Here is a 23,485-nt window from a genome sequence, read left to right on the forward strand (position 1 = left end):
ACGGAACATCCAGCTGGATGGGGCCAGCTTTCGCAAGAGCAACTTGCCCCTCTTAGCCGCCTGGGGGTGGGGGGGTCCAGGGGCGCGCCCCGCCTCCCCAGCCCAGCGCTGTGCAGGGCGGGCGACTGGCGCTCACAATGCGGGTTCGCGCCCTCGGGGCTGGAGCCGGCGCGTTGCCATGACAGCGGCCCATGGGGCGCGCGCCCGGGCACGCCGCCCCCAGGCACGCGCAGTCTCCCCCCCCGCTCGACCCCCCCCCGTGGCGGAGCGCACCCCCCCACCCCGCCCCCGGCAGTGGGAAGGGGCCGGGCCAGGCTCCTGACGTCTGTGCGGGGCTCGGAAGATGGCTGCGGAGCACAGCACCGGGCAGTGGCTGCGGCGGCGGCGGCGGCGGCGGGCGGGGAGCGCGGCGGGCGGGGGCTCTGCCTGGCGCGTGGGGCGCTGAGCCGAGAGGCGCGGAGGCGGCGAGGGCGCGTGGGGGGGATCGGGGGCCGCTGGGCACCTCCCCCCGGGTCAGCCGCCGCAAGATGGGCAGCGCGGAGGACGCGGTCAAAGAGAAACTGCTGTGGAACGTGAAAAAGGAGGTAAAGTCGGGGCACGGACCTCTGGGGGCTCGCGTCCCTGTCCTCACGGCCCACGGGACAGAAGGATCTGCGCCCATCCCAGGGCGCGGGCGCTCACGGGCCTCGGACGGGCCTGGACTGGCTGCGGTTCCCGCCCGACTCCCGAATCAGGGGGCAGCACCCCTCGGCCCCAGGGGCTAGGCCGGCGCTTCAGGGTTTGTTTGCTCCGCGATCCCGCAGCTCCCCGCCCTGTGACAGCAGCAGCTCTGGGAGACCGAGGGGGAGGGGTGGCGGCGATTTCTGGAGAAACGAGCTGCCCATTCATTGCCCTCGCCGCCTGGAGAGGGGGCGGGGCCCGCGCTAAACCGGTGACATGGGGGCTTAGCTCCGGTTTGCCCTCCACCCCATTCGGTTATCTTTCTGGGAACTGAGTCTCGGCGGCATGAGGGTTCGCCGCACACCACATCTTCTCACTCCACGCCCACCTCCATACCCAGAGGCCAGGGGGGCTTTTTGAGAATGGTTTTTAAGACTCAGATTTTTTTTTTTCCTCTTTTGAGGAGCCCCCCCGCCCATGTCACAAAGAGAAGTCCTTCCCTGTACGTACTAATGTCCTCTACTTTGTCCCTGCCCTAAAACCCATTTCCATTCATGGGCGGGGGGTGGAGGGGGGGAAGGGGAGGTGCCGGTGTGAATGACTCACCCGCATAGATAGGCAAGCTGGAGCGCTCCAAACCCACAGAGTGGATTAGAATGGATGCAGCCTCTGAATGGAGCCCTGGACTCTTCTCATCTGCCTCTGTCGGCCAGATGTGTCAGCTCCATGAGGGCAGGAAACCTGTTTTATCCAGAACTCTATATCCATGCCTGACACACAGTAGGCACTCAGTGTTGTTGTTCAGTTGCTCAGTTGTGTCAGACTCTTTGCGACCCCATGGACTGCAGCGCTCTAGGCGTCCCTGGCCTTCACTATCTCCCGGAGTTTGCACAAACTCACGTCCATTGAGTCGATGATGCCAACCAAAAACCAATTCATCCTCTGTTGCCCCTTCTCCTGCCCTCAATCTTTCCCAGCATCAGAGTCTTTTCCAATGCACTGGCTCTCCGCATCAGGTGACCAAAGTATTGAAGCTTCAGCTTCATCAGCAGTCCTTCCAATGAATATTCAGGATTGACTTCCTTTAGGATTGACTGGTTTGATCTCAGTGATCACTGGCACTCAATAAATGTTTGGTAAATAAGGCCTATTGAGACTACAAAGCCTGATGGGAATGCATACACTTTGAAATAGTCTGGACCTAGCTCTTTGTGATCTTGAATAAGTTACTTAACCTTTCTGAGTCTCAATTTCTACATCTCTAAAATAGGGATATGATATTTAGCTGATATAGAAAAATTTACCATATTGGCTCCTTTCCCCTTTCCTAGAGGTTGCATACTAAACAGCAGAGACAGTACTTTACTGACAAAGGTCGGTATAGTCGAAGCTATGTTTTTTCCAGTAGTCATGTATGGATGTGAGAGTTGAACTGTAAAGAAAGCCAAGCACTGAAGAATTGATGCTTTTGAACTGTAGTGTTGGAGAAGACTCTTGAGAGTCCCTTGGACTGCAAGGATATTAAAGCATACAATTCTAAAGGAAATCAGTCCTGAATAGTCATTGGAAGGACTGATGCTGAAGCTGAAACTCCAATACTCTGGCCACCTGATGTAAAGAACTGACTCATTTGAAAAGACCCTGATGCTGGGAAAGATTGAGGGCAGGAGGAGAAGAGGATGACAGAGGATGAGATGGTTGGATGGCATCACTGACTCGATGGACATGAGTTTGAGCAAGCTCTGGGAGTTGCTGATGGACAGGGAGGCCTGGTGTGCTGCAGTCCATGGAGGGGCGAAGAGACACAACTGAGCGACTGAACTGAGAGGTTTCAGGACTGGAGAAGGCTCAGGGTTCTTATAGAATTCTGGAAGGCTCATAATTAAGGCTCTGCATTAATTATAGCGTGGCTATTGTGCCCTAAATTTGTTTCCTTACTTCCTATTGGCAAAGAGGCAGTTGAAGCCATCACCTTTCCAACTGTGTTTGAGAAGCTCCATTGTACTTTTGCTGTGAAGTGGCCAAGAGTTTTTTAAGTCCAGGAGTATATCAAATTAACATTTAAGCCCCAACTCTTGTCTCCCCAAGGGAAAAAAAAAAATCTTAAATCCCAGTGATTATCCTCAGGAAAGAGTGTAGTGACAGAGACTTATATGAACAGTGTAAACAAGAATAAAAATGTAGCTATAGCCAAACTATGGGTGCATGTGCTAGGATTGTTGGTGCATTCCAAATTTGGGGTTAGTCAGGGATGATAGGAAAGATTTCAGGGAAGGCAGTATTTAGAAGGGCTGTCTGTACTACTCTGAGAATGATTCTTAGACAAATGTGAGAAATGTCCAGGATATGCCACAGCTCTGTATATGACCAGAGGTTGACCCACTCTGAACTCTTGGTTCCGTTGACCTTCAGGGCTTGATTTTGAGAGAAACATATCCTTTCTTATCCGACATATAGAGACAGTCGGGGCGATTGTTCACTGACTAAGCTGGCTTTTCACTAAGGACCTGTAGTCCTTTTTTTTTTTTTTTTTCTGGTCCTCACTGCATGACTTGCAGGATCTTAGCTCCCTGACGGGGGTTTGAACCTAGGCTCCGGGCGTGAAAGCACTAAGTCCTAACCACTGAACCGCCAGGGAATTCCCAGGGCATAGATATGTGTGTGTGTGTGTGTGTGTGTGTGTGTGTGTGTGTGTGAGTCACTCAGTCGTGCCCGACTCTTTGCGACCCCATGGGCTGTAACCTGCCAGACACCTCTGTCCATGGGATTTTCCAGGCAAGGATACTGAAGTGGGTTGCCATTTCCTTCTCCAGGGGATCTTCCCAACCCAGGGATTGAACTTGGGTCTCCTGCATTGCAGGCAGATTCTTTACTGTCTGAGCCACTAAAGGCATCTATAGGTCCTCCTAATCCAAAAATCTGCCCCAGCAGCCTGCCTTAGTTGTCTACTGGTCTTTGAGCTGTGACATGATGCTCTGTTTAATGCAAACACCCCTTGAGGAGTAATCTAGGAAGCTTTTAATAGCTTAGAGTGCAGGATCGGTCAGATCCTCCTTTACCTAAACCACTAACCATTAGCACTTTGCAGTAAGGAGGAGACCCCTGGTCCTTCCTCCATCCTCCCCAGACTTTAGAAGCTCTACCACCTTACAAACGGAAGTGAGGGCCTGGAGAACAAGGGCAGCATCAGGACGCTGGACACAGGACACTGTCCAAAGAGTGGCAAGACTCGCTCTGACCAGAGCTCACTAAATCAGCAAGATTTAAAACAGGGATTGAAGTAATCCATCCCTCTAATCTTCAGTATTAGTATTTGTCTCTTGGCAGGTTCCCCCAGGGGCTTCCCTAATGGCTCAGATGGTAAAAAAATCTGCCTGCAATTCAGGAGACTCAGGTTCAACCCCTGGATGGGGAAGATCCCCTGGAGAAGGAAATGGCAACCACTCCAGTATTCTTCCCTGGAGAATTCTATGGACAGAGGAGTCTGGTGGACTGCAGTCCATGGGGTCACAAAGAATCCAACACGACTGAGCAAATAACACACACACACACACACACACACACACACACACACACACACACACACACACACACAGGTTCCCCCAGGGCATCAGAAGTGCTTGGCTTCAGTGTTGGGAATGAACTAGAACCTCCTATACTGCTGATGGGAATGTAAATTGGCAAAATCTCATAATGCCAAATACCCTCATCAGAAATTCCTTGCCTAAAAATATAAATCCAAAGAAATGAGCCCCCGTGTTCATTCAAAGACACATCTAGAGTGTTCAAAGCAGCACTGTCCATAACAGCCCCAAATTGGAAGCTACCCAAATGCCAGTCAGCTGTGGGTTGTTCACACAATGGAGAATGAAAAGTGTACATCCACACACAACATGAACAAATCTCACAGTCACACAAACTACACACTGAGCAATTCCATCTATAAAAAGCACAGAATCCCACACATGCGCTCTATGCTGTTAGAAGTCAGGATAGTGGGTACCTTGCAAAGGAGCAGTGACTAGAAGGAATCATGGCAGGGTCGGGGGCTACTTTAGGGTGCTGTTTCTTGAGCTGATGCTGCTTTCACAGGTGTGTTCAGTTTGTAAAAATTCTTCAAGCTGTGTAATTACGATGTATTTGTTCTTGTTCAGTTGCTCAGTAGTGTCGGACTCTGTACAACCCCCTGGACTATAGCATGCCAGGCGCCTCCGTCCTCCACTGTCTCCCAGAGTTTGCTCAAATTCTTGTCCACTGGGTCGGTGATGCTGTCTAACCAACTTACCCTCTGCTGCCCCCTTCTCTTCTTGCCTTCAACCTTTTCCAGCATCGGGGGCTTTTCCAGTGAGTCAACTCTTAGAATCAGGTGGAGCTTCAGCAATGGTCCTTCCAGTGAATATATACCCTTTTCTATATGTTTATTGTACATGAATTTAAAAGGTTTTTAAAGTGTTTTCTAAAGGAAGCTGTGACTGCTTACCTTACAAGATATTCTGAAGCTTTTACATGCAGGTAGGAACCCGAACATAGGGTTTTACCTAGACAGAGAGAAGGCTGGGCTTGTGAGCATGTGGGGAGTGTCTCTGAGACCTGGATGGACTTACCCTCCCCTTGGAGAAGGGAGAAAAGGAGGGTCAGGTATCTTCCTGCGGCCTGTCCTGAGACAATTTGTCCCTGAAGGACAAGCCTTCTGCCGCCAAGTACAGAAGTGCAAATAGCATCCCATCCCTGTTCTTACAGCAGGGTCCTTCCTCCTGGGTTGGAATGTCTGAACTGATTGATGAGTGGGTTTATAGCACCTTTTTTGGCTTCCCTGATGGCTCAATTGGTAAAGAATCTGCCTGCAATGCAGGAGACCTGGGTTTGATCCCTGGGTTGGGAAGATCCCCTGGAGAAGGAAATGGCTGCCCACTTCAGTATTCCAGCCTGGGAAATCCCATGGACAGAAGAGCCTGGCAGGCTGCCTTTCTCTGGTTGCATTTCCAAGACATTTGGCAATGTCTGTATTGAAGAAACTTTCCTTCCCCAGCCCTCCCATTCCTATCCTCTACTCTGCAAGTGGCTGAACTCAGACCAGGCGGGCAAGCTAAGCTATTTACTTGCTCACAGGCCTTTGATCAATCAATCAATCAATAACGGTGCCGCCCATTTATTCACAGGTGAAGCAAATCATGGAGGAGGCTGTCACCAGGAAGTTTGTCCATGAAGATAGCAGCCACATCCTTGCTCTGTGTGGTGAGTGAGTGACTGGAGGGTAATGAGAAAGGGGTTTGAAAACTGAGGATACTGCCCTGGGGCCACAGGAAGAGTCCTCAGGGTCAGTAGTTTTCAAATCGGGTTGTAAGTCAGAATCAACTCAGAAGCTTATGAAATCTTGTTGGGTCCCATCCCAGACCTACTGAATTAGGATCTCCAGGGCCCAAGAATCTGCTTTATATGTCTAGTCCCTAAAGACAATAGTGCTCAAATTTTAGCATCATAGTCACCTGCTGTTGTTGTGTTTAGTGGCTAAGTCATGTCCCACTCTTTGTGACCCCATGGACTGTAGCCCGCCAGGTTCCTCTCTCCATGGGATTCTCCAGGCAGAAACATTGGAGTGGGTTGCCATGCCCTCCCACTCTGGTACTCCTGCCTGGAAAATTCCATGGGCGGAGGAGCCTGATAGGCCGCAGTCCATGGGGTCATGAAGAGTCTGACACGACTGAGCGATTTCACTTTCACTTTTCACTTTCATGCACTGGAGAAAGAAATGGCAACCCACTCTGGTGTTCTTGCCTGGAGAATCCCAGGAATGGCGGAGCCTGATGGGCTGCTGTCTGTGGGGTTGCACAGAGTCGGACATGACTGAAGCAACTTAGCAGCAGCAGCAGCAGCAGCAGCAGCAGCAGCCATGCCCTCCTTCAGGGGGAATCTTCCCAACCCAGGGATTGAACTCATGTCTCCTGTGTCTCCTGCAGTAGCAGGCGGATTCTTTACCGCTGAGCCGCTTGGGAAGCCTAGAGTCACCTGTTGGGCTTGTTAAAACAGGTTCCTGGGTCCCAGCCCTGGAGTTTCTGATTCTAGTATCTCTGAGGTGAACCCAGGAATTTGCATTTCTAACCAGTTCACAGGAGATGCTGGTGCTGCTAGTCCAGAGACCGCACTTTAAGAACCACCAGCCTCAGTAGTTGGGTTGGGGAACCACAGTGCTGGTTTATCCTTGCATTAACTTTGGGAACGGGCCTCTGCCTTTGGATGCTTTCTGTACTACATCTGTTTTCTAATCAATCCCACCTGCATTGCTTCAACATTCCCAACTCTCCAGACACTCAATTGCATGCAAATCCACAGGAGGATCGAGGAAGTCTAGCCAAGACTTCCCCGCTCAGAGAAGAGAAAGTCTGTAATAAACCACCGCTTCCTGCTCAGCGTGAACATTTCTGCCTTTGTAGGAGCAAGACTGTCTCTGCACACAACTGAGTTTTCTTGGATTTCCAGGAATTTGACTTTCCATTTGCCATCTTTTGCAAAAGTATCTACTTATGTATTTTTGGCTGTGCTGGGTCTTCGTAGCTGCACTGGCTCCTCTGCAGTTGCGGTGTGTGGGCCTCTTGTTGCGGTGACTTCTCTTGCTGGGGCGCACAGGCTCTAGGGCACGCGCGCTTCAGCAGTTGCGGCCCCCGGGCTCCAGAGCACGTAGTTGGGGTGCATGGGCTTAGTTGCTCTGCGCCGTTTGCCATTTGTGTGTTGTTTCCCTTGGCCTCTGAGGTTGGTGTCTGGTGTTCATGGAAGGGAGGTTGTGCATTTCTGAGGGGAAGGAATGAAAGGAGCAGATCAAGAGAGGGACACTTCTCTCAGTTGCATGGTGAGGCCGATAGAGCCGCCCTTCCCATCCGTCCAGCAGCAGACACTGAAGGTCCCCCAGGTTCCAGACGCTTCCTCTACCAGGCAGGGAAACAGCAGTGACAAGGTGAACCGTCTCTCTGTCCCCAGGGGATTACACTCTGTGGGCAGACAGACAGAAAACAAAAGCACACAGGAATATATCCTGGAGTAACAGGTGTGGTAACAGCTATGAAAAAAAAAAAAAAAGCAAAAAAAAAGCAGAGAAATGTGGGAGGCGACTGGGGAGAGGTGGCCTGTGAGCAGAGCCCGAGCAACAGGCTGAGGGTTCAGGCAAACCCTGGTGCTCTTCTTCTCGAGTTGTGCTGGACATGTTCCTTGACTCCTGGCACCCTCAGTGTGCTCCTCTGAAAACAGGGTGGTGATTCCCACCTCAAGGAATTTTCCTGGGGATTGAGGTGATGCATGTGAACATTCCTACCTTTGTAAGAGCTCAGGAAAACATCCGTCTTTCCTCCTCTTTTGGTCATTAAGGCTGAAGCTAGGTTTGCAGGATTTGAGGTCCTACTATCTCCCTTTTGGGTAAGCTGATTCTTTGAGATGATATAGCTCTTGTCAGGTCCACAGGACCAATCCGATCCCACCTTTTCTCTGGCAGAAGTCCTGCTGGGGAAAAACAATGCTGGTCTCAAAATAAGTGACTTTAGAGAGTATTAGAACCCTACTCCCTTCTACCTATGCTGAGTCCCCCTGACATCAGCCACTGTCTGTCGCTGTCACCAGAAGGGCTCTGCTGGAGGCCCAGTGGCACCATGGCAGTGGTGCTCAGCTTCATCCAGAGCACACACAGCAAACACAGAACAATGAAACAGCGAAAACAGCTTGTGCATGGGCGCCGAAGGTGGGTGGCGGTGGGGGAACGGGGACGAGAGACAGGCGGGAATCTGTGGGCATCCCACCATCAGGTCCATTAGGGTGAGAAGAAACTGCCTGCTCTCCTCTGATCAGTCCAGGGGTCCTGGGGAAACAGCAGGGCTTTCACTTCAGCCTCTTGCCTTGAAGCCCATGCCTCCTTCCAGCAGGCAGAGATACCACCTTCAAAATGAACGATTCTTGTACTTTCAGTCAGTTTCGGTCACTGAAATAGATCAGTTCAGTTCAGTTCAGTCGCTCAGTCGTGTCCGACTCTTTGCGACCCCATAAATTGCAGCACGCCAGGCCTCTCTGTCCATCACCATCTCCCGGAGTTCACTCAGACTCATGTCCATCGAGTCCGTGATGCCATCCAGCCAATCAAGAGTCTATGAAATTGACCCAAGTCTCCAGGGTTCTAAAACCAGCCCCAAAGCAAGAGGAGCCCGGTTTGGCTGGATTTCAGGAGGTACCTTATGTCAAAGTGCAAACTGAAATGTCCACAGGGTCAGATGAGAAAGTCTGGATGTGGGACAGCAGGCAGTGGTCAGGAGTGGGTACAGCCCTGGCCAGGTTTGAAGGGGGCAGCCACCAATCAGTTTCTGCAGGAATGCTGGTCCTGGGCTTGCCACGGCCTTTGTTTTATTTTAAGAGAAGCCAGCAGTCTGGGTTTCTGTATGAAATGTCCCAGTTTTTAAATGCTGATAACTAACTCCCATTAAAAAAAATTGTGTGGGCTCAACAAGAGGCATCTGCAAGCCTCTGCCAGTTTGCTGCCTCTGCCTTGGGCTCAGTGCACAGTCACTAAAGTGAACGCCAGCAGGAGGGGCTGCCAGCAGAATAAAGCTAAGTTGAGCCGGGCATCTGAGACCCATGGGAAGAGGAATCCTTACACTGTACTAATGGTGGTGTTCAGTGGTGAGGTGGATCCCAGCTTGAGCTCAAAGTAAGGTTGGTTTAAAGCAGTGATTATCAGCCCTTTCTCCTGCCTGCATCACATGGTGGAATCATAACCAGGGATTCCTGGGGGTGTTGGGGGGGCAGGCAGGAAGAATAGACATGTACTGATAGAAAACTCCAGTCTTCTGGCTTTTTGGAGATTCTGATATGCCAGGCTCCTTCACCCGCTGGGAAAACGTTCAAAAGTGCATTTTTAGTTGGAAGTAGATCCAGTCTTCCCCTGGGTCTTGTTTTAAAAATCTTTTGACCATTCTACATGGCATGTGGGACCCTAGTTCCCCTACCAGGGATGGAACCCACGCCCTCTGCATTGGCAGCACAGAGCCTTAACCGCTAGACCACCAGGGAAGTCCCCTGCCCTGGGTCTTACAGTGGTCCTAGCCATATCCAGAAGTCAGCTTTGTTCTGAGGGGAAATGGGAGTGCAGAGAAATGGAGTGGAGTGAAGGCTGTGGAGACTGGATTAGCTATGCAGTGAGTGACCTCTTTCCCTTGAGCTTTATAGAGGCCTGGGGTCCTGGGCCCCTCTGCCCTGCCCTGCCCCCTCTGTTCATGGCAGAGGATGGCTAGGGGGTGTCTGACTGAAGAGGGCAGAGCCTGAGCTAGAAGAGCTTCCCTAAGATTCCTTAGAATATAGACATTTGAACCAGAAACATCACCTTGTGGAGAGCCTTAGAAATGGAACTGAAAAATCCCTGGGTCAACACCTAGCCCCGGTGTTCCTGTTCCTCAAGGGGAGGAGGGAGACTCGGGGCCTGGCAAGGAACACGCTTTTGTTGTGTGTTTGCTGTGCTTGTTTCTAAACCTGTCTGACTGGAAGCTTGTTTCTAAACCTGCAGGTGGTAACCTTGTGAGCAGGCCCTGCTGGCACACCCGGCCGGCAGGATGGGATCTCTGTGTGCTGCTCTCTTACCAAGGAGAGTGGCTGCAGCGCTACCCTGAGACGCCCCCTCCCAGCCCCCCAGACCTGGTAACTGCCCCCGGCAGAGAACAGACCCAAACCCCACTGTGGAAGATGGCTCTCTAATATCCCCTCTTCATCTTTTTTTTTAAGTTTATGTATCTATTTTTTTATTTGGCTGCACTGAGTCTTTGTTGCTGGAGCTTTAGCTGTGGCATATGGGATCTAGCTCCCTGACCGGGGATCAAACCCAGGACCCCTGCACTGGGAGTGCAGAGTCTTAGCCACTGGACCACCAGGGAAGCCCCTCTCCCCTTTATCTTGAAAAGTCGTGTCAAGTTTGCATTTTCCTCCCTAATATGGCCTTTGACACTTTTTGACTGTGGACCCTTACTGCTGAGTGAAATGAATGCTTCCTATTTTCACTCTGCTTCTTGAACCCGCAGGTGTAGGCCAGTATCTTCTGCCACCCCCTCCTCCAGAGGGCAAGGTTCTTTGTGGCAACTCAAGCTCAGGGTCAAACAGCAGATTGTCTGAACTCTGCGTTTGTAATATGCCTGCTCACTGTCTTCCCATGGAGGGGTCTGGGGTAATTTAGGGCTCCACCGAGGAGCACTGGGCCTCCCCTCAGTTCCCAGCTTAGGCCTGGGAGTGTCTGCCTCCCCAGTGTCTCTGCTCCATTCCCATTGGGCACTGAGGTTGGATTTTTAACCACCGGTGGGTAGAAGGGCCTTAGGAGGCCCACGGAGAGGTTCCAGGCCTGGCCAAGCAGGTTCTTCGATATAAACATCCTCGGGCATTGGGGGTGGACCCAGGCCAGAGGGGGCCAGCCCTGCCATCAGTCCCCAGGCTCCCTGCCCTCCGCCTGGCAATCGGTCCACCTGAGGTTGCTTTGGGCTGAGGATGAGCTGTAATGGGAGATGGGGGTGGAGTCTCTGGAGCTGGGAACCGCACCAGGGCTTTATTAACCAGCTCCCTGTTGCTAAGCGGCTTTCGTTAGCCGGGGAAGGTCCCCGCAGCAGCCAGCTCCTCCAGGGAAAGGCGGGGAGATACTAGTGAGCTGGAGAGAAGCAGGTGTGACGGAGGATGCGTCCCACCTGGGATGCTGCCGCGTGTTCTGAGAGTCAGATACCAGGCAGTTTCCAGTCTCTCTCTTCAGTGAAAGGGAGCCCTTCTCTCTGCTTCCCACCCCCACTGAACAGCTCATTCTCAGCTTATCTGTCCCCCACTTTGCACCCAGAAGCGATTGGGTAGGCAGGAAGGCCCTCTGGGGGACTGGCTCACGCCCCTTGTCGGGGCATGACTGAGGGCAGGTGGCAGCGGTCTGTAGCCGAGACCCTAGCGTCCGACAGACCTTACCTGGCTTCACAGACTGAATGTCACCCAGTATGTGACCATGCCCTCTTACTCAGCGACTCTGAACCTACACCAAAAGTTTGTTGTGAGGGGTTAAAGGAGTGACGGGAGCCAAGCACATGGCATGGAGTATGCAGTAGGTGCTCAGTAAGTGTCATCACCACCAGCGACCTTCTGCTTTGTTCTTGGAAGTGATCTTATAACCTTCCCCATAAAGCCTCCTAGAACCCTCTCCCGGATTCCCTCTGGGAATCCATGTTTCTGGGAACTTGGAGGATCTGGACAACCAGAAATTTGAACTCTGGGAACCCAATCTAGAAATTTGAAGATATTAAAAAATTATTATTAATTCTGTAGGTGCAGTACAGGTATTAGGCACATGTTTTTAAAAGTCCTCTTTTAGAGATACATACTAAAATATTTATGGCAAAAAATACATGATGTCTAAAATTGGTTTCCAAATAACCTAGGAATAAGGGGAAAGTGGTTGGAGGTGGTATAACTAAAATAAGATTGGTCAAGCCTTGCTTATGGTGTGTGATGGGTACATGGGGAGTCATTTTATCATCCTCTTTTGTATATGTTTGGAATTTTCCATAATGAAATGTTTTGTTTTGTTTTTAAAAAAAGGAAGCAGAGGAGAGGATGGATGGAAGAAGAGATAGAAATAGCAAGTGTATGTAACTTATTTTACAGGAAATGTTTTTATTTCAACACATCTGTACTGAAGGCATCCTTAAATAGGATTATGGGCATATAAGCCTACAGAAGAGACAAGTATGCATATCTGTCCCACTCTCTGGGTGCTGGACCTGGATGTTGGATACAGGAGGGAGGGGTCTAAAGTCCTGCTCCCTCGTGGCTCAGCTGGTAAAGAAGCCACCTGCAATGTGGGAGACCTGGGTTCAATCCCTGGGTTGGGAAGATCCCCGGAGAAGGGAACGGCTACCCACGCCAGTATTCTGGCCTGGAGAATTCCAAGGGGGTTGCGAAGAGTCGGACACAGCTAAGCGACTTTCACTTCACAGCATTACATGCTAGTCACTGAATTTTCATAACTGAATTTGCCTTGTAGACTGAAGACATTGTGTTCACTCAATACACAGAGATTGTCCTATTCCCAAACTGACCCAGGCTCTGTCCCCAAGTCCATGTACACACATCTGTGAGCGGTGGGGGCTTCACTGTCTAGCATCGGTACCCAGGGAGGGTGGGGAGAACAAGGGAAGGAGCAGATGTTTCTGAAGGGTCCTCCCTGATCCTGGACCCCCAGTTAGAACCAGGAAGGACCTGTTGTTGGCTGAAGCTGCTTCCTCCCCTTCCCATCCTTGGTCTTCTAAACCAGAGACAGGGTCTGGGCTGGGGGACATGGGTAGTTCTAGACAGCAAACACAAGAAGGGCACAAACCTTACCCTCTCTTGCCTTCAACAGCCCACACTAGACCAGCCATCATCTGGCTGCCCAGCGGTAGGATGGTCAGTCAGGCAGTGGCCTGTCATGGTGAAATTCCAAAAAGAGGAAAAAGGGTAGAAACCCAAGACGCTGGACCCCTGCACCACCACAAGAGAGCTTCTATAGGGAAAGCCAGAGGCCTGAAACCTCAGCGCTGACCACATCTGCTGCAGCAGGCTCTGAAGGCTGGTTTTGTAAGAAAAACAAGGGAGTTTGCAGCTCCCCGGTCCCAACAGAAAAGTTCTCGGTGCTCTGTCTCCCCATCCGTCAGTGCCCATGGGAAATCCCTGACCTTGACAGAGCCACAGGCGCGCCTGTCTGGAGGGAGGTGGGGACCGTGGCACATGTCCACCCTGTCCCGCCTTCTTGGGCTGCCTACAGAGACCGCCCCGAGGAAGGGCACCCGGAGTCTCTCCCTGGAGATCAAGACCAAGCCCTTCCTCAGGGAGACAGCCCCAGATGACCTGTCACAGCAGTCACCACACCATCACGTTCTTGAGAGAGGTTACATAAAGGGGAGCAGCTAAATGGTTTAATACCTAAGTGGGGATACAGGGCCAAGGGAGGTGGTGGTTTATTTTTTTTAATTGAAGAAAATAGAGAATATTTCGGAGAAGGCAGTGGCACCCCACTCCAGTACTCTTGCCTGGAAAATCCCATGGACAGAGGAGCCTGGTAGGCTGTAGTCCAAGGGGTCACCAAGAGTCTGACATGACTGAGCGGCTTCACTTTCACTTTTCACTTTCATGCATTGGAGAAGGAAATGGCAACCCACTGCAGTGTTCTTGCCTGGAGAATCCCAGGGATGGCGAAGCCTGGTGGGCTGCTGTCTGTGGGGTCGCGCAGAGTTGGACACGACTGAAGCAACTTAGCAGCAGAGAATATTTATTTACAAATATGCATGCGTGTTCAGTCACATCTGACTCTTTGTGACCTCCATGCACTATAGCCTGCCAGTCTTCCCTGTCCATGGAACTTGGCAAGCAAGAATACTGGGAAGTGTTAGTCATTCAGTGGTGTCTGACTCTTTGCAACCCCATTGACTGTAGCCCGCCAGGCTCCTCTGTCCATAGAATTTTTCAGGCTCGAATACCGGAGTGGGTTGCCATTCCCTACTCCAGGGAATCTTCCTGACCCAGGGATCGAACCCTGGCATCTCCTGCATTGCAGGTGGATTCTTTACCACTTCACCATCTGGGAATCCCTTATATACAAATGGAAAATATCTAATAGGGAAAAGTGAAAGATACAGGGAAGAGAAGGGACGTTTGCTGGATTGATGTCCTTGAGACAGTGGGTCCCTTGCCAAGCTGGGTGTGGCTGGCACTGGCCTGGCTCCCTGGGCAGCCAGTGTGAGCTCTGCACTTGGACTTTGCCCTGCATCCCCAGCAGGACCAGGAAGATGGGTATGTGCTGGATGAGCCTCATTTCCTTCACCTGTGTAATTCTGGAATCTCAGGGAAGGGCTGTCTCCTCCCAGTGAAAGTCTGGATGGGAGAGTTGTTTCTTGTTTTAGGGCTTTGAACAAGGCTGCATACCAACCCCCCCCCCCGCCCCCAACACACAAAGCTGAAGCAAACAGCCAGCATCACCAGTGCAGGCAGAGGGAAAATGTACCCCCGTTACCATAGAAATGCTCATTCCGCGTGGAGGCAGCTGTTATAAATCCCTGGGTGGAAATAGCTGGCCAGGGAAGTGGGGAGGGGAAAGATGTGTGATGCCCAGCCTCACCTCTTTGCTCCGCCCACTTTATCCACTGTGTGAAAGGAGGCCACCCATCCTACCCCGGCTTCTATCTCCAGGTGGGTTGCTCCTCTCCTGGAAATCTTGGTTCTCCCCTCCCAGACTTTTGAAAATTCTGCTCTGAGTCAAGTCCCCCAAAACTCCAGGCCCCAAACCAGCCACCTGTTTAACTGTCCTCACTCGGAAGCTGAACTTGCCCGATGCACAGATGGCAGCTGGCGGAGGTGGGGGCCGGGGCACTGGACACACCTGCTCCTCCCGTTATCCACCCCTCCCGCCGCGGAGCCTCGGGCGCAGCCTCCACGCCAGGCTGTGCTGACTCTGGTCTCCGTGTCCTCCACCTCAGCCAACCAGCATCACCCTTGGAAGGCCTTGGGGCCCCCTGTAACTGTACTGGGCTTGTCTAGGCCCCTTGGCTGCTGAACGCGGTTTAGTTGTGGATGTGCGTGTGAGAGCTGGGGCTGCTTCTGAGGACCCAGGGCTGATTGAGAACCTTGTCAGTGCCCACTGCTGCGTTTCCATGTCTTTAGTCCATTTAGTCCATTCTTTTTTTGGGCTGTGTTTCGTGGCATGTGGGATCTTAGTTCTCAATCAGGAACTGAACCCGCACCCACTGCAATGCAAGTGCGGAGTCTTAACCCCTGGACCACCAGAGAAGCCCCACTCGCTTTAATCCATTCTTGTGGGCTCCTGAGACACCAGAGCTGCTCTCAGCCCACAGAATCATTTCTCGGTCTCTGCGCAGCTCAGATCACCAGTGACTGCCCTAAGCAGAGCTCGGGTGCTCCTGTAAGAGAGGGGAACCAAACTAACCTGCAGACCCTACTTGCTGAGAGCTGGTGAAGGGTGGGGTGCCCATGGACAGATCCGAGCCTTTCTGAGTTGTGTGACAATTCAACTCCGGGATGGAGAGAATCTCTGGCATCTTTTCATGATGCAATATTATTATTATTTTGAATCAGTAACCTGGCTCAAAAATCAAGACTATCTTGCTTCTTGTGCCTCCTTCCAGAGTTTTTTATCCTAATCTTAAAAACGTTGTGTTTTTTGTTTACCCCACCCTGTTTGTCATCCAAAGGTCTCTTTTGAAGACTTTTCTGTTCTTAGCTCCTGGAGAGCACCCTCACTCTTTTTCAGAGTGGCATTGTAATTACACCGTATGAATGTGTCGTGCATGTGAGCGTGCATGTGTGCGTGCGAAGTTGCTTCAGGGCACACTCTCCGTTCTGCCATCCTGGCTCACTGACAGCAGTTCCCTGAGCCTTGCAGTCAGTGGAGCAGGATGACGGAGTAGAGAGGGTGCCCTGGGCCCCTCTGGTACTGCAGCTCCAAAGGCCACCATAGGTGGGGAGTGAGAGGATCCAGCTTGTTGAGTCATGTCTGTTTCTCTGCTTCAGTTCACTCACCCAAATGCTTCCATCCCAACCAGTCACCAAAAACAGTAACAGTGTCGATTTGTTCTTAATCAGTCTGTGTTTTTCTTACGTGAAATGAGCCGAATGACTTATCAGGATGGTGTTTCCCATCTTTGGGGGCATCTGGAGTGGCTGTGGGTGGTACTAGGAACCCTGGTATCTGAAGCCTTCATGTCACTGCTGGGGGACCAGGGCCAGGACAGCTCTGTCAGAAGGGGGACGGTTTCGGCTGACTTGGTGATTTGGCTGTGATGGGTGTCTCCTTGCCAGGGCCCTCTCCTGCAGAGGCTTCTGTGTGGCCTTTACCCTGGGGAGGGGAGCTTAATGGTCTGTGAGAGGCCCTCCTGGGGAGTGTGGACAGCTGGAGAGTTGGACATTATTGCTGGTGGCTCTGCAGCTGCAGCTCTGAGTGTGGGTTCACTGTACACGGGGAGGGACCAGGCAGGTCTTTGTGCTTGCATCTCTGTGAGTGTCGATCAATGGATATGTCTGTGGTTCTGCTCAACCTGAAGTCTTAGAGAGGGGTTTTAAATTTTTCTGGGATCAGAGACCCCTTATAGAAACCAAAACTCAAGGATTCTTTATCTAGAAAAGAACCACCCACCTATGCATGTGGGAGCAGGCTGATGATTCTGTGTACAAAGTTAGGAGCTCTCTGGGAAGTCCAGAAGCCCATCCACAGACCCTCTCAGGAGAGTAATTCTCAATTATTTTAAGTGTTATGATCTTATTTTGCCTACACACTGCACATGATAACATCTTTCATTGCACGCACTGCTCCTCTGCGAGGTTCAGCCCTTTGGGAATGGGGGAGGCGTAGTGTGGTCTAACAAGTCCTGACTCAGGAGCCTGGGGAGTCAGAGTAGGAACACCTGGCAGAGGGTGTTACTTTGGCCAAGGGTTGATTACTTTGCTTGGAAGGTAGAGAGGCGAGAGAGATTTCTCCTGCTGCAAACATTGCCTGGCACCTTGCCCAGGTTTCACAGGAGGCACTTCAGGGCCACAGGGTGAGTGGGGGCACCGGATGTGCTGTTCTTCTCTCAGCATTCCCTACTCACGGTGATTATGGAGGCATGCCTCCGCCCACCCGCAGAGAACTGTGTGCCCAGAGGCTGCCTGGCAGGCTGGGTGAGGCTAGGCCACTGATTGGATCCCCAGCTCCCCAGCCTGGCTTCGCGAGTGCCACTCGACGGTCGCCTGGGGAAGGTAGGAAGGCTAATGACTCATTACCCTGGCAATTAGTCACGTCACTGAGGAGCTTGGTCCCCTGCAGGACTGATGCCGCCTGCTGCCACTCTGGTTCCTGTTCCTCTCTGCTTTTCTCCCGCTCTGAACGGGCACTGCCACCCCGGGAAACAGTCACCACCATCCTCCAGGTGTGGGCGTGTAGCTGCAGCAGGACCAAGAGCCTAGGACTACAGTGCCACTGTCTGTGCTCCCTGCCCCAGGGCTACGTAGGACCTCCAGGGACCTACCACAGAGCGGGGCATGCGACTCTGAAGTGGAGATTCCCCCACATGCCTCATACACACATGACACCTGTAGATACACCTGTCTTGCGTACACACGTGCTCACGCATGTATGAATGTGGCAGGAGGGAAAGGCTGCGTCTCCCAGGCCTGAACTCCCAGGAGAGGGCAGGGGCGCTAACTTCCCCTCCCCTGGGACCACTCTCATTGAGCGGGCCGGCTTCCAGTTTGGCCCGAGGGGCTCTCTAAACTCAACCTCAGTGCAAGAGATAGCCAGAACTTACAGGACAGCAGTGACCAGAACAGTGAAGGCAGAGATTAGGTGACAGCCACTGCTTTCAGTGGTTATTTCCGAAGTGCAGGTTTCTTTCTTTTTCTTTTTTTAAGATAGTTTTATTTGTTTGTTTTCGGCTGTGCTAGGTGTTCGTTGCCGCAAAGGCTTGTCTGGTTGAGGTGAACAGGGGCTACTCTCTCGTGGTGTGTGGGCTTCTCACTGCGGTGGCTCCTCTTGTTTCGGAGCACAGGCTTAGGACCTGCTGGCTTCAGTAAGCTGCAGCGCGTGAGCTCAGTAGCTGCAGCTCCCAGGCTCTAGAACACAAGCTCAGTAGTTGTGGCTCACGGGCTTAGTTGCTCCGAGGCATGTGGGATCTTCCCGAATCCCGGATTGAACCCACCTGTGTGTCCTGCACTGGCAGGCAGATTCTTTACCGCTAGCACCACCTGGGAAGCCCACCTCCAGCCCAGTCCCTGTGAAAGGAGAACACGTGAGGCAAGAGGAGACCTCCTCCCACCTCTGAGCCCCCACCCCCAACACACCTGGAGGAGGTAAAGGGGGCTCAGCCCATGTTGGGGGCCCTGGCTCCTCCTCCTATCTCTGCCACTTTGTGATGCGAATCAGCCTTCTTCCCCTTTCAGGGCCTTTCCTTCCTCAGCTGTAAAACAATCCGCTTGGCCTCAGTCATGGCCAAGCCCCTTCCTCCCCCATACCGCCACACTAGTTTCTTTTTAGCATCTGTCTGTGCCCAGGGCAGCTCCCCACCCTCCCCCACCACGCCCTTCTTTGCTTCCTGTGGAGCTTGTCTGCTGTAAGCAGCATCCAGACGGAGAGAGTAGGCCTAGCCCCTAAAAATATGAATGAATGAAGGGAAGCCCTCCCTGCATGGGAAGGAGAAATCTCTCACTCCTGCAGGGCTCCTCAATAATTCAGGGCCGCCGTCAGGTCTGATCTCTGCAGTGGCTTCATCAATATTTCAGCTCCTTCTCCAGAGCCTTGTTCCTTAGCAACCGCATCGTTGGTCCTCTCCAGGAGGGCTGCCGGGCTGTGTGCTCCCCTCGTCCCTTGTCCTGGGGCTGCTGTCCGCGCTTGCCCTCGTGGGCAGGGGTGGAGTCACCCATGCCAACCCGCCCTGGCAGCTTTGTCCTCAGAGCCTCAGGACGATGCCACATACAGGAGGCATGACACGCCAGGCCAGGTGGCGGGAGGGGACAGGGATGGAATGGCACGTCAAAGCCCCCAGGGGTTCACCCTGGGCGGGCAGGAGCAGGGGTGAGGGCGGGAGCCCTGTGGGAGGAGGTCGGGGTGTATCTCCGTGGCCTCCCTAAGCCTGAACTGCACCCCCCCAGTCCTCGCCCAGGGCAGTCCCCGGCTCTGTGCTCCCCACAGATATAAGGGAGGGGGTGTTCTCCCCGTCGCCATCTTGCCTAGGCTCAGTTGCCGTCCCTTCTGTGGCCCAGGTGCGGTGGAGGCTTGCCTCCTGCATCAGCTGAGGCGCCGTGCTGCCGGCTTTCTGCGCAGTGACAAGATGGCAGCCCTGTTCACCAAGGTGGGGAAGACGTGCCCGGTGGCCGCGGAGATTTGCCACAAGGTGCAGGAGCTGCAGCAGCAAGTGGAGGGCAGGTGAGCCCTGGGCCGGCCCCGCCCCGCCCCGCCCTCCTGCTCGGTCCATTTTCAAGGGCCTCTCGGGTGAAGGGCCAGACTAAGGGTGGTGGTGAGGGGGTGGCCCTTTCATCTCCAACCCCTCCTCCCAGTCAGTCCTCTGGGTTCTCATCCTGTGGCACCAGACTCGGCTCCCAGAGCCACCAGTCTGCATTGTGGCTTGCCCCCCAAACCCTCACACTCCTGGAGCCCACCTCTCTCTTTGCAGGAAACCCTTGGCAGGCAACCAGGAGACCCTGCGGAGACAGGGCTCTGCCAGCGGGAAGGCCCCCGCCCTCAGCCTGCAGGCCCTGAAGCACATATGGGTGCGCACAGCGCTGATCGAGAAAGTGCTAGACAAGGTCGTGCAGTACCTGGTGGAGAACTGCAGGTGACTGCCCTTCCCTGAGACCCGCTCCCCACTCCCACCCTGGTGCCTGACTGCCCACCATGATCTCTAGGCATGCACCATTCCCTGTAGCACCCTGAACGCATGGACCACCCCAGGCCACCCACGAAGCTCAGCCCTTGTGGACTCATTGCTGCTTGATTACTGGACATGGATTGGGTCCTTGTGTGGACGTGTTTCCTTGGTGAGCTTGACGGCCCTGGAAGGAGGCCCAGAGCCCTGTGGTCACTCTGTCTGTTTCTTTCCTGACAGCAAGTACTATGAGAAGGAGGCGTTACTGGCAGACCCTGTGTTTGGCCCCATCTTGGCTTCTCTTCTAGGTAAGGATGGGATCAGAGAGGCCTGTGCTGGCCCACAGCGGGGGCTCCAGGGCAGGTGCCAAGGGGCCACCCCCGAGCTGGTGGTCCCTGTCTCCACAGTGGGACCCTGTGCCTTGGAGTATACCAAGCTTAAGACAGCTGACCACTACTGGACCGACCCCTCTGCTGATGAGCTGGTCCAGAGACACCGTATCCGGGGTCCCCCGCATCGCCAGGACTCTCCCGCGAAGCGCCCAGCCCTAGGAGTAGGTGTCCCTCTTCCCACCCCGTGCTCACTCAGGCTGGGCCTCTGGGCCTGTGGCGAGGGCAGCCAGCCTATGTGCTCCTGGCAGATACAGGCGGTAGCGGCCAGCCCGGGAGAGCCTTCCCCACACTGGCTCTTACGTAAATGCCTGGAGCACAGAGCTGGTCTGAGGCCAAGGGCAAACTGGGGACAGGCAAGACCCTCGGGGTCCTTGGCCCCCAAGCCGACCTCCCCGGACAGGGGCCAAGCCATGACTTTGTGCACAGATCCGAAAGCGACACTCAAGCGGCAGTTCGTCGGAGGATAGGCTCGCCGCCTGTGCCCGCGAGTATGTGGAGTCGCTGCACCAGAACTCCAGGGCCCGGCTGCTCTATGGCAAGAACAACGTGCTGGTGCAGCCGGTAGGGCAGCCGAACGCCCCCCACCTCTCCCGCTTCCTGAGGGGCCCAGACCTCCAGCCACATCCAGCCCTCCCTTCAGAGGCTTCATTTCACACGCCTCACGCCCAGCCTTGAGCTGTCACGAGCCACAATGGCATCGGCTCCAGCCCACTGAGACCAGGAATTCCTTCCGGGGGCAGGAATGGCCGCCAACAGGCAGGGGGAACACCCAGCTTGGGTATCACTGACCCGGAACATCTGCTAGCCAAGAGGCTCACGGGGCAGAGGTAGTGGCCCCAGCCAGGCAGGGAAAGGAGGTGCCCACATCTGCAGGGGGCACATGACGCTCCTGCTTCCTCCTGGTCCCCAGGCCCAGACCCTGCGATGGGCCCAGTCTGGCCTCCGCTGAACCCACCTGGAGCTCCTCTTCCACAGGCTATCAGGAGCCTCTCAGGCCCTCATCTTCTCTGTCCTCTGTGTGTCTCCTGTCTGTAGAAGGAGGACATGGAGGCTGTCCCTGGCTACCTCTCCTTGCACCAGTCTGCAGAGAGCCTCACTCTGAAGTGGACCCCCAACCAGCTCATGAACGGGACTCTGGGGGACTCTGAGCTGGAAAAGAGGTGAGGGCTTTGAGACCCCCTCCCAGGAGTCAGGGAAGGGAGTGGGCACGTGCTCCCTGGCGGAGAGGGCATGGAGAGACCCAGCCTGCTCCAGGGGGCAGACCTCACTTCTTACCCAATGCCAAGAATTGCAGGGAGAGGCTGCCTGGAGAGGTTCCCGGAATCTCTCAGACCGAGCCAGGCCTGGGCACAGAGAGGTTTGTCTGAGCCAAGTTCTGGGCAGCTGCGACTGCCAAGCTCTCTGCTACAAGGACAGCACGGGGCCCCGGGGGACACGGCTGGCCGAGGTCGCTTCTCAGCCACAGTCGCGCTATCCTCTGGATAGTCTCATGGCGTCTCGGCGGGGTGGCAGGTCTCGGGCACAGTGACGCCAACCTGATTCCTCTGCAGCGTCTACTGGGACTACGCCCTGGTCGTGCCCTTCAGTCAGATCGTCTGCATCCACTGCCACCAGCAAAGTGAGCCGCCCCTGTGCTGGGCGCAGGGGTGAGGGGAGAGACGCCGGGCGGCCCACGGACCTCCTGTCCCCCTCCCACCGCCCCCTGGCTCTGGGCCCTCCCCCCAGCCTCACTGGTGCACATTCACCCCCAGAGAGCGGCGGCACGCTCGTGCTGGTGAGCCAGGACGGCATCCAGAGGCCACCGCTGCACTTCCCGCAAGGGGGCCACCTGCTATCCTTCCTGTCCTGCCTGGAGAACGGCCTTCTGCCCCGAGGGCAGCTGGAGCCCCCACTCTGGACCCAGCAGGGCAAGGTACCTCCAGGTGAAGGGACGTAGGGACTGGGTTCTCTCCTGCCCCCAAACCCCCATCCCCCATCCTTCCCCACATGGAGCTCTTCGCACCAGCCTAGGGGTCTCCTGCATCAGACCCCACCCAAGGCAGACTGACCACCCACCCCACCCCTACAGGGGAAGGTGTTCCCCAGGCTACGGAAGCGCAGCAGCCTGCGGTCCGTGGACGCGGAGGACGTGAGCACGGGGCGAGCGACCGACTACGTGTTCCGGATCATCTACCCTGGCCACAGACATGAGCACAGTGAGTGTCTCAAACCTCGCTCAGGAGGAAGGCGGGGGGCTGCAGCATCACCTGGGGCCAGGGTCGGGGGTGACCCAGGCAGGTTATCGCTCAGCCTCGCGTGGGACCTGTCCCCCAACAAATCATCCCTCTGAGAAGTAGCCTCTTGTCTATCTAGCTGTCTTCTCCTCACTTCGTAACCCCAGGTCTCTTGGCTCAGAAGTCACTGCTCAGTATCTTGGCCATCTTTTCATGCCCTGCCCCAGGGGAAAAAATGTGATGAAACTAGAAATAGAAGGTGGGGAGCTCTCTGTTTTGCCTCAGCCTGCCGCCTGACCGCCATAGGGAAGCCTGGGTGCTGGGTCAGCGCTGCCTTATGGGTGGTTTGTGGGTACAAATTGTTCTCTGGCTCTGCTCTAGCCAGGCCTCTCCCCCAACCTGCCACTGATGCGGAGGCAATAGTGGGAGTCAGGGGCATCTAGGGTGAGGTTTGGAGCTACAAGGGGCCTCTGGAAGCCGGGAGTTGAAAGTCGGCTTTGTTCTCGTGGGTTATTGCCCCACCTGGACGTAATCCCTTTGGGCCCCAGGGGGCTGATCCACAAGCATCTACCAACCCCTGAGCTCCCTTTCTGGTCAGAGCACCGCGGTGAGCATCACCAACACGTGAGCACTGGGCACTGCCCACGGGTTTCTCCCAGCTAGACTCGGTTGGGGGCAAGGTCAGGGAATGTGCCAGCCCAGAGCACGTATTTGCCAGCCAGACCACCTGCTCCCAAGATGCGCTAACTCATACCAACAAGTGGTTGACCAGTGGTCTCTGTAATAGTGGACAGGCTGTACAGACTGCAAACACACAGCCACAGCGCGAGTTCCCGACCAGTGTGGAGGGCAG

General features: G+C 54.2%; 1 protein-coding gene and 1 non-coding gene across 4 annotated transcripts in view; one reads left to right on the forward strand and one right to left on the reverse strand.

Annotated features, from left to right (window-relative positions):
* Positions 1-327: 327 nt before the first annotated feature.
* The window catches only part of SGSM2 (small G protein signaling modulator 2), a 37,712-nt gene continuing 14,554 nt past the window's right edge, over positions 328-23,485 (forward strand). For all 3 annotated transcript variants that reach the window (XM_027975132.2, XM_027975133.2, XM_027975134.2), the window contains exons 1-11: positions 328-584; positions 5,820-5,895; positions 19,426-19,588; positions 19,836-19,997; positions 20,268-20,335; positions 20,435-20,580; positions 20,846-20,980; positions 21,455-21,579; positions 21,970-22,037; positions 22,171-22,331; positions 22,488-22,614. In XM_027975132.2, the coding sequence (XP_027830933.2) occupies positions 528-584; positions 5,820-5,895; positions 19,426-19,588; positions 19,836-19,997; positions 20,268-20,335; positions 20,435-20,580; positions 20,846-20,980; positions 21,455-21,579; positions 21,970-22,037; positions 22,171-22,331; positions 22,488-22,614 (1,288 nt within the window). In that variant the 5' untranslated portion in view covers positions 328-527. The remainder of the gene's footprint in view (positions 585-5,819; positions 5,896-19,425; positions 19,589-19,835; positions 19,998-20,267; positions 20,336-20,434; positions 20,581-20,845; positions 20,981-21,454; positions 21,580-21,969; positions 22,038-22,170; positions 22,332-22,487; positions 22,615-23,485) is intronic.
* Positions 10,484-10,556, reverse strand: TRNAG-CCC (transfer RNA glycine (anticodon CCC)). Its single transcript has one exon. It is a non-coding gene; the product is annotated as a tRNA-Gly (tRNA).

The sequence above is a fragment of the Ovis aries genome, chromosome 11 (genome assembly GCF_016772045.2).
Source record: "Ovis aries strain OAR_USU_Benz2616 breed Rambouillet chromosome 11, ARS-UI_Ramb_v3.0, whole genome shotgun sequence".
In the NCBI taxonomy this organism is placed as follows: domain Eukaryota; kingdom Metazoa; phylum Chordata; class Mammalia; order Artiodactyla; family Bovidae; genus Ovis; species Ovis aries.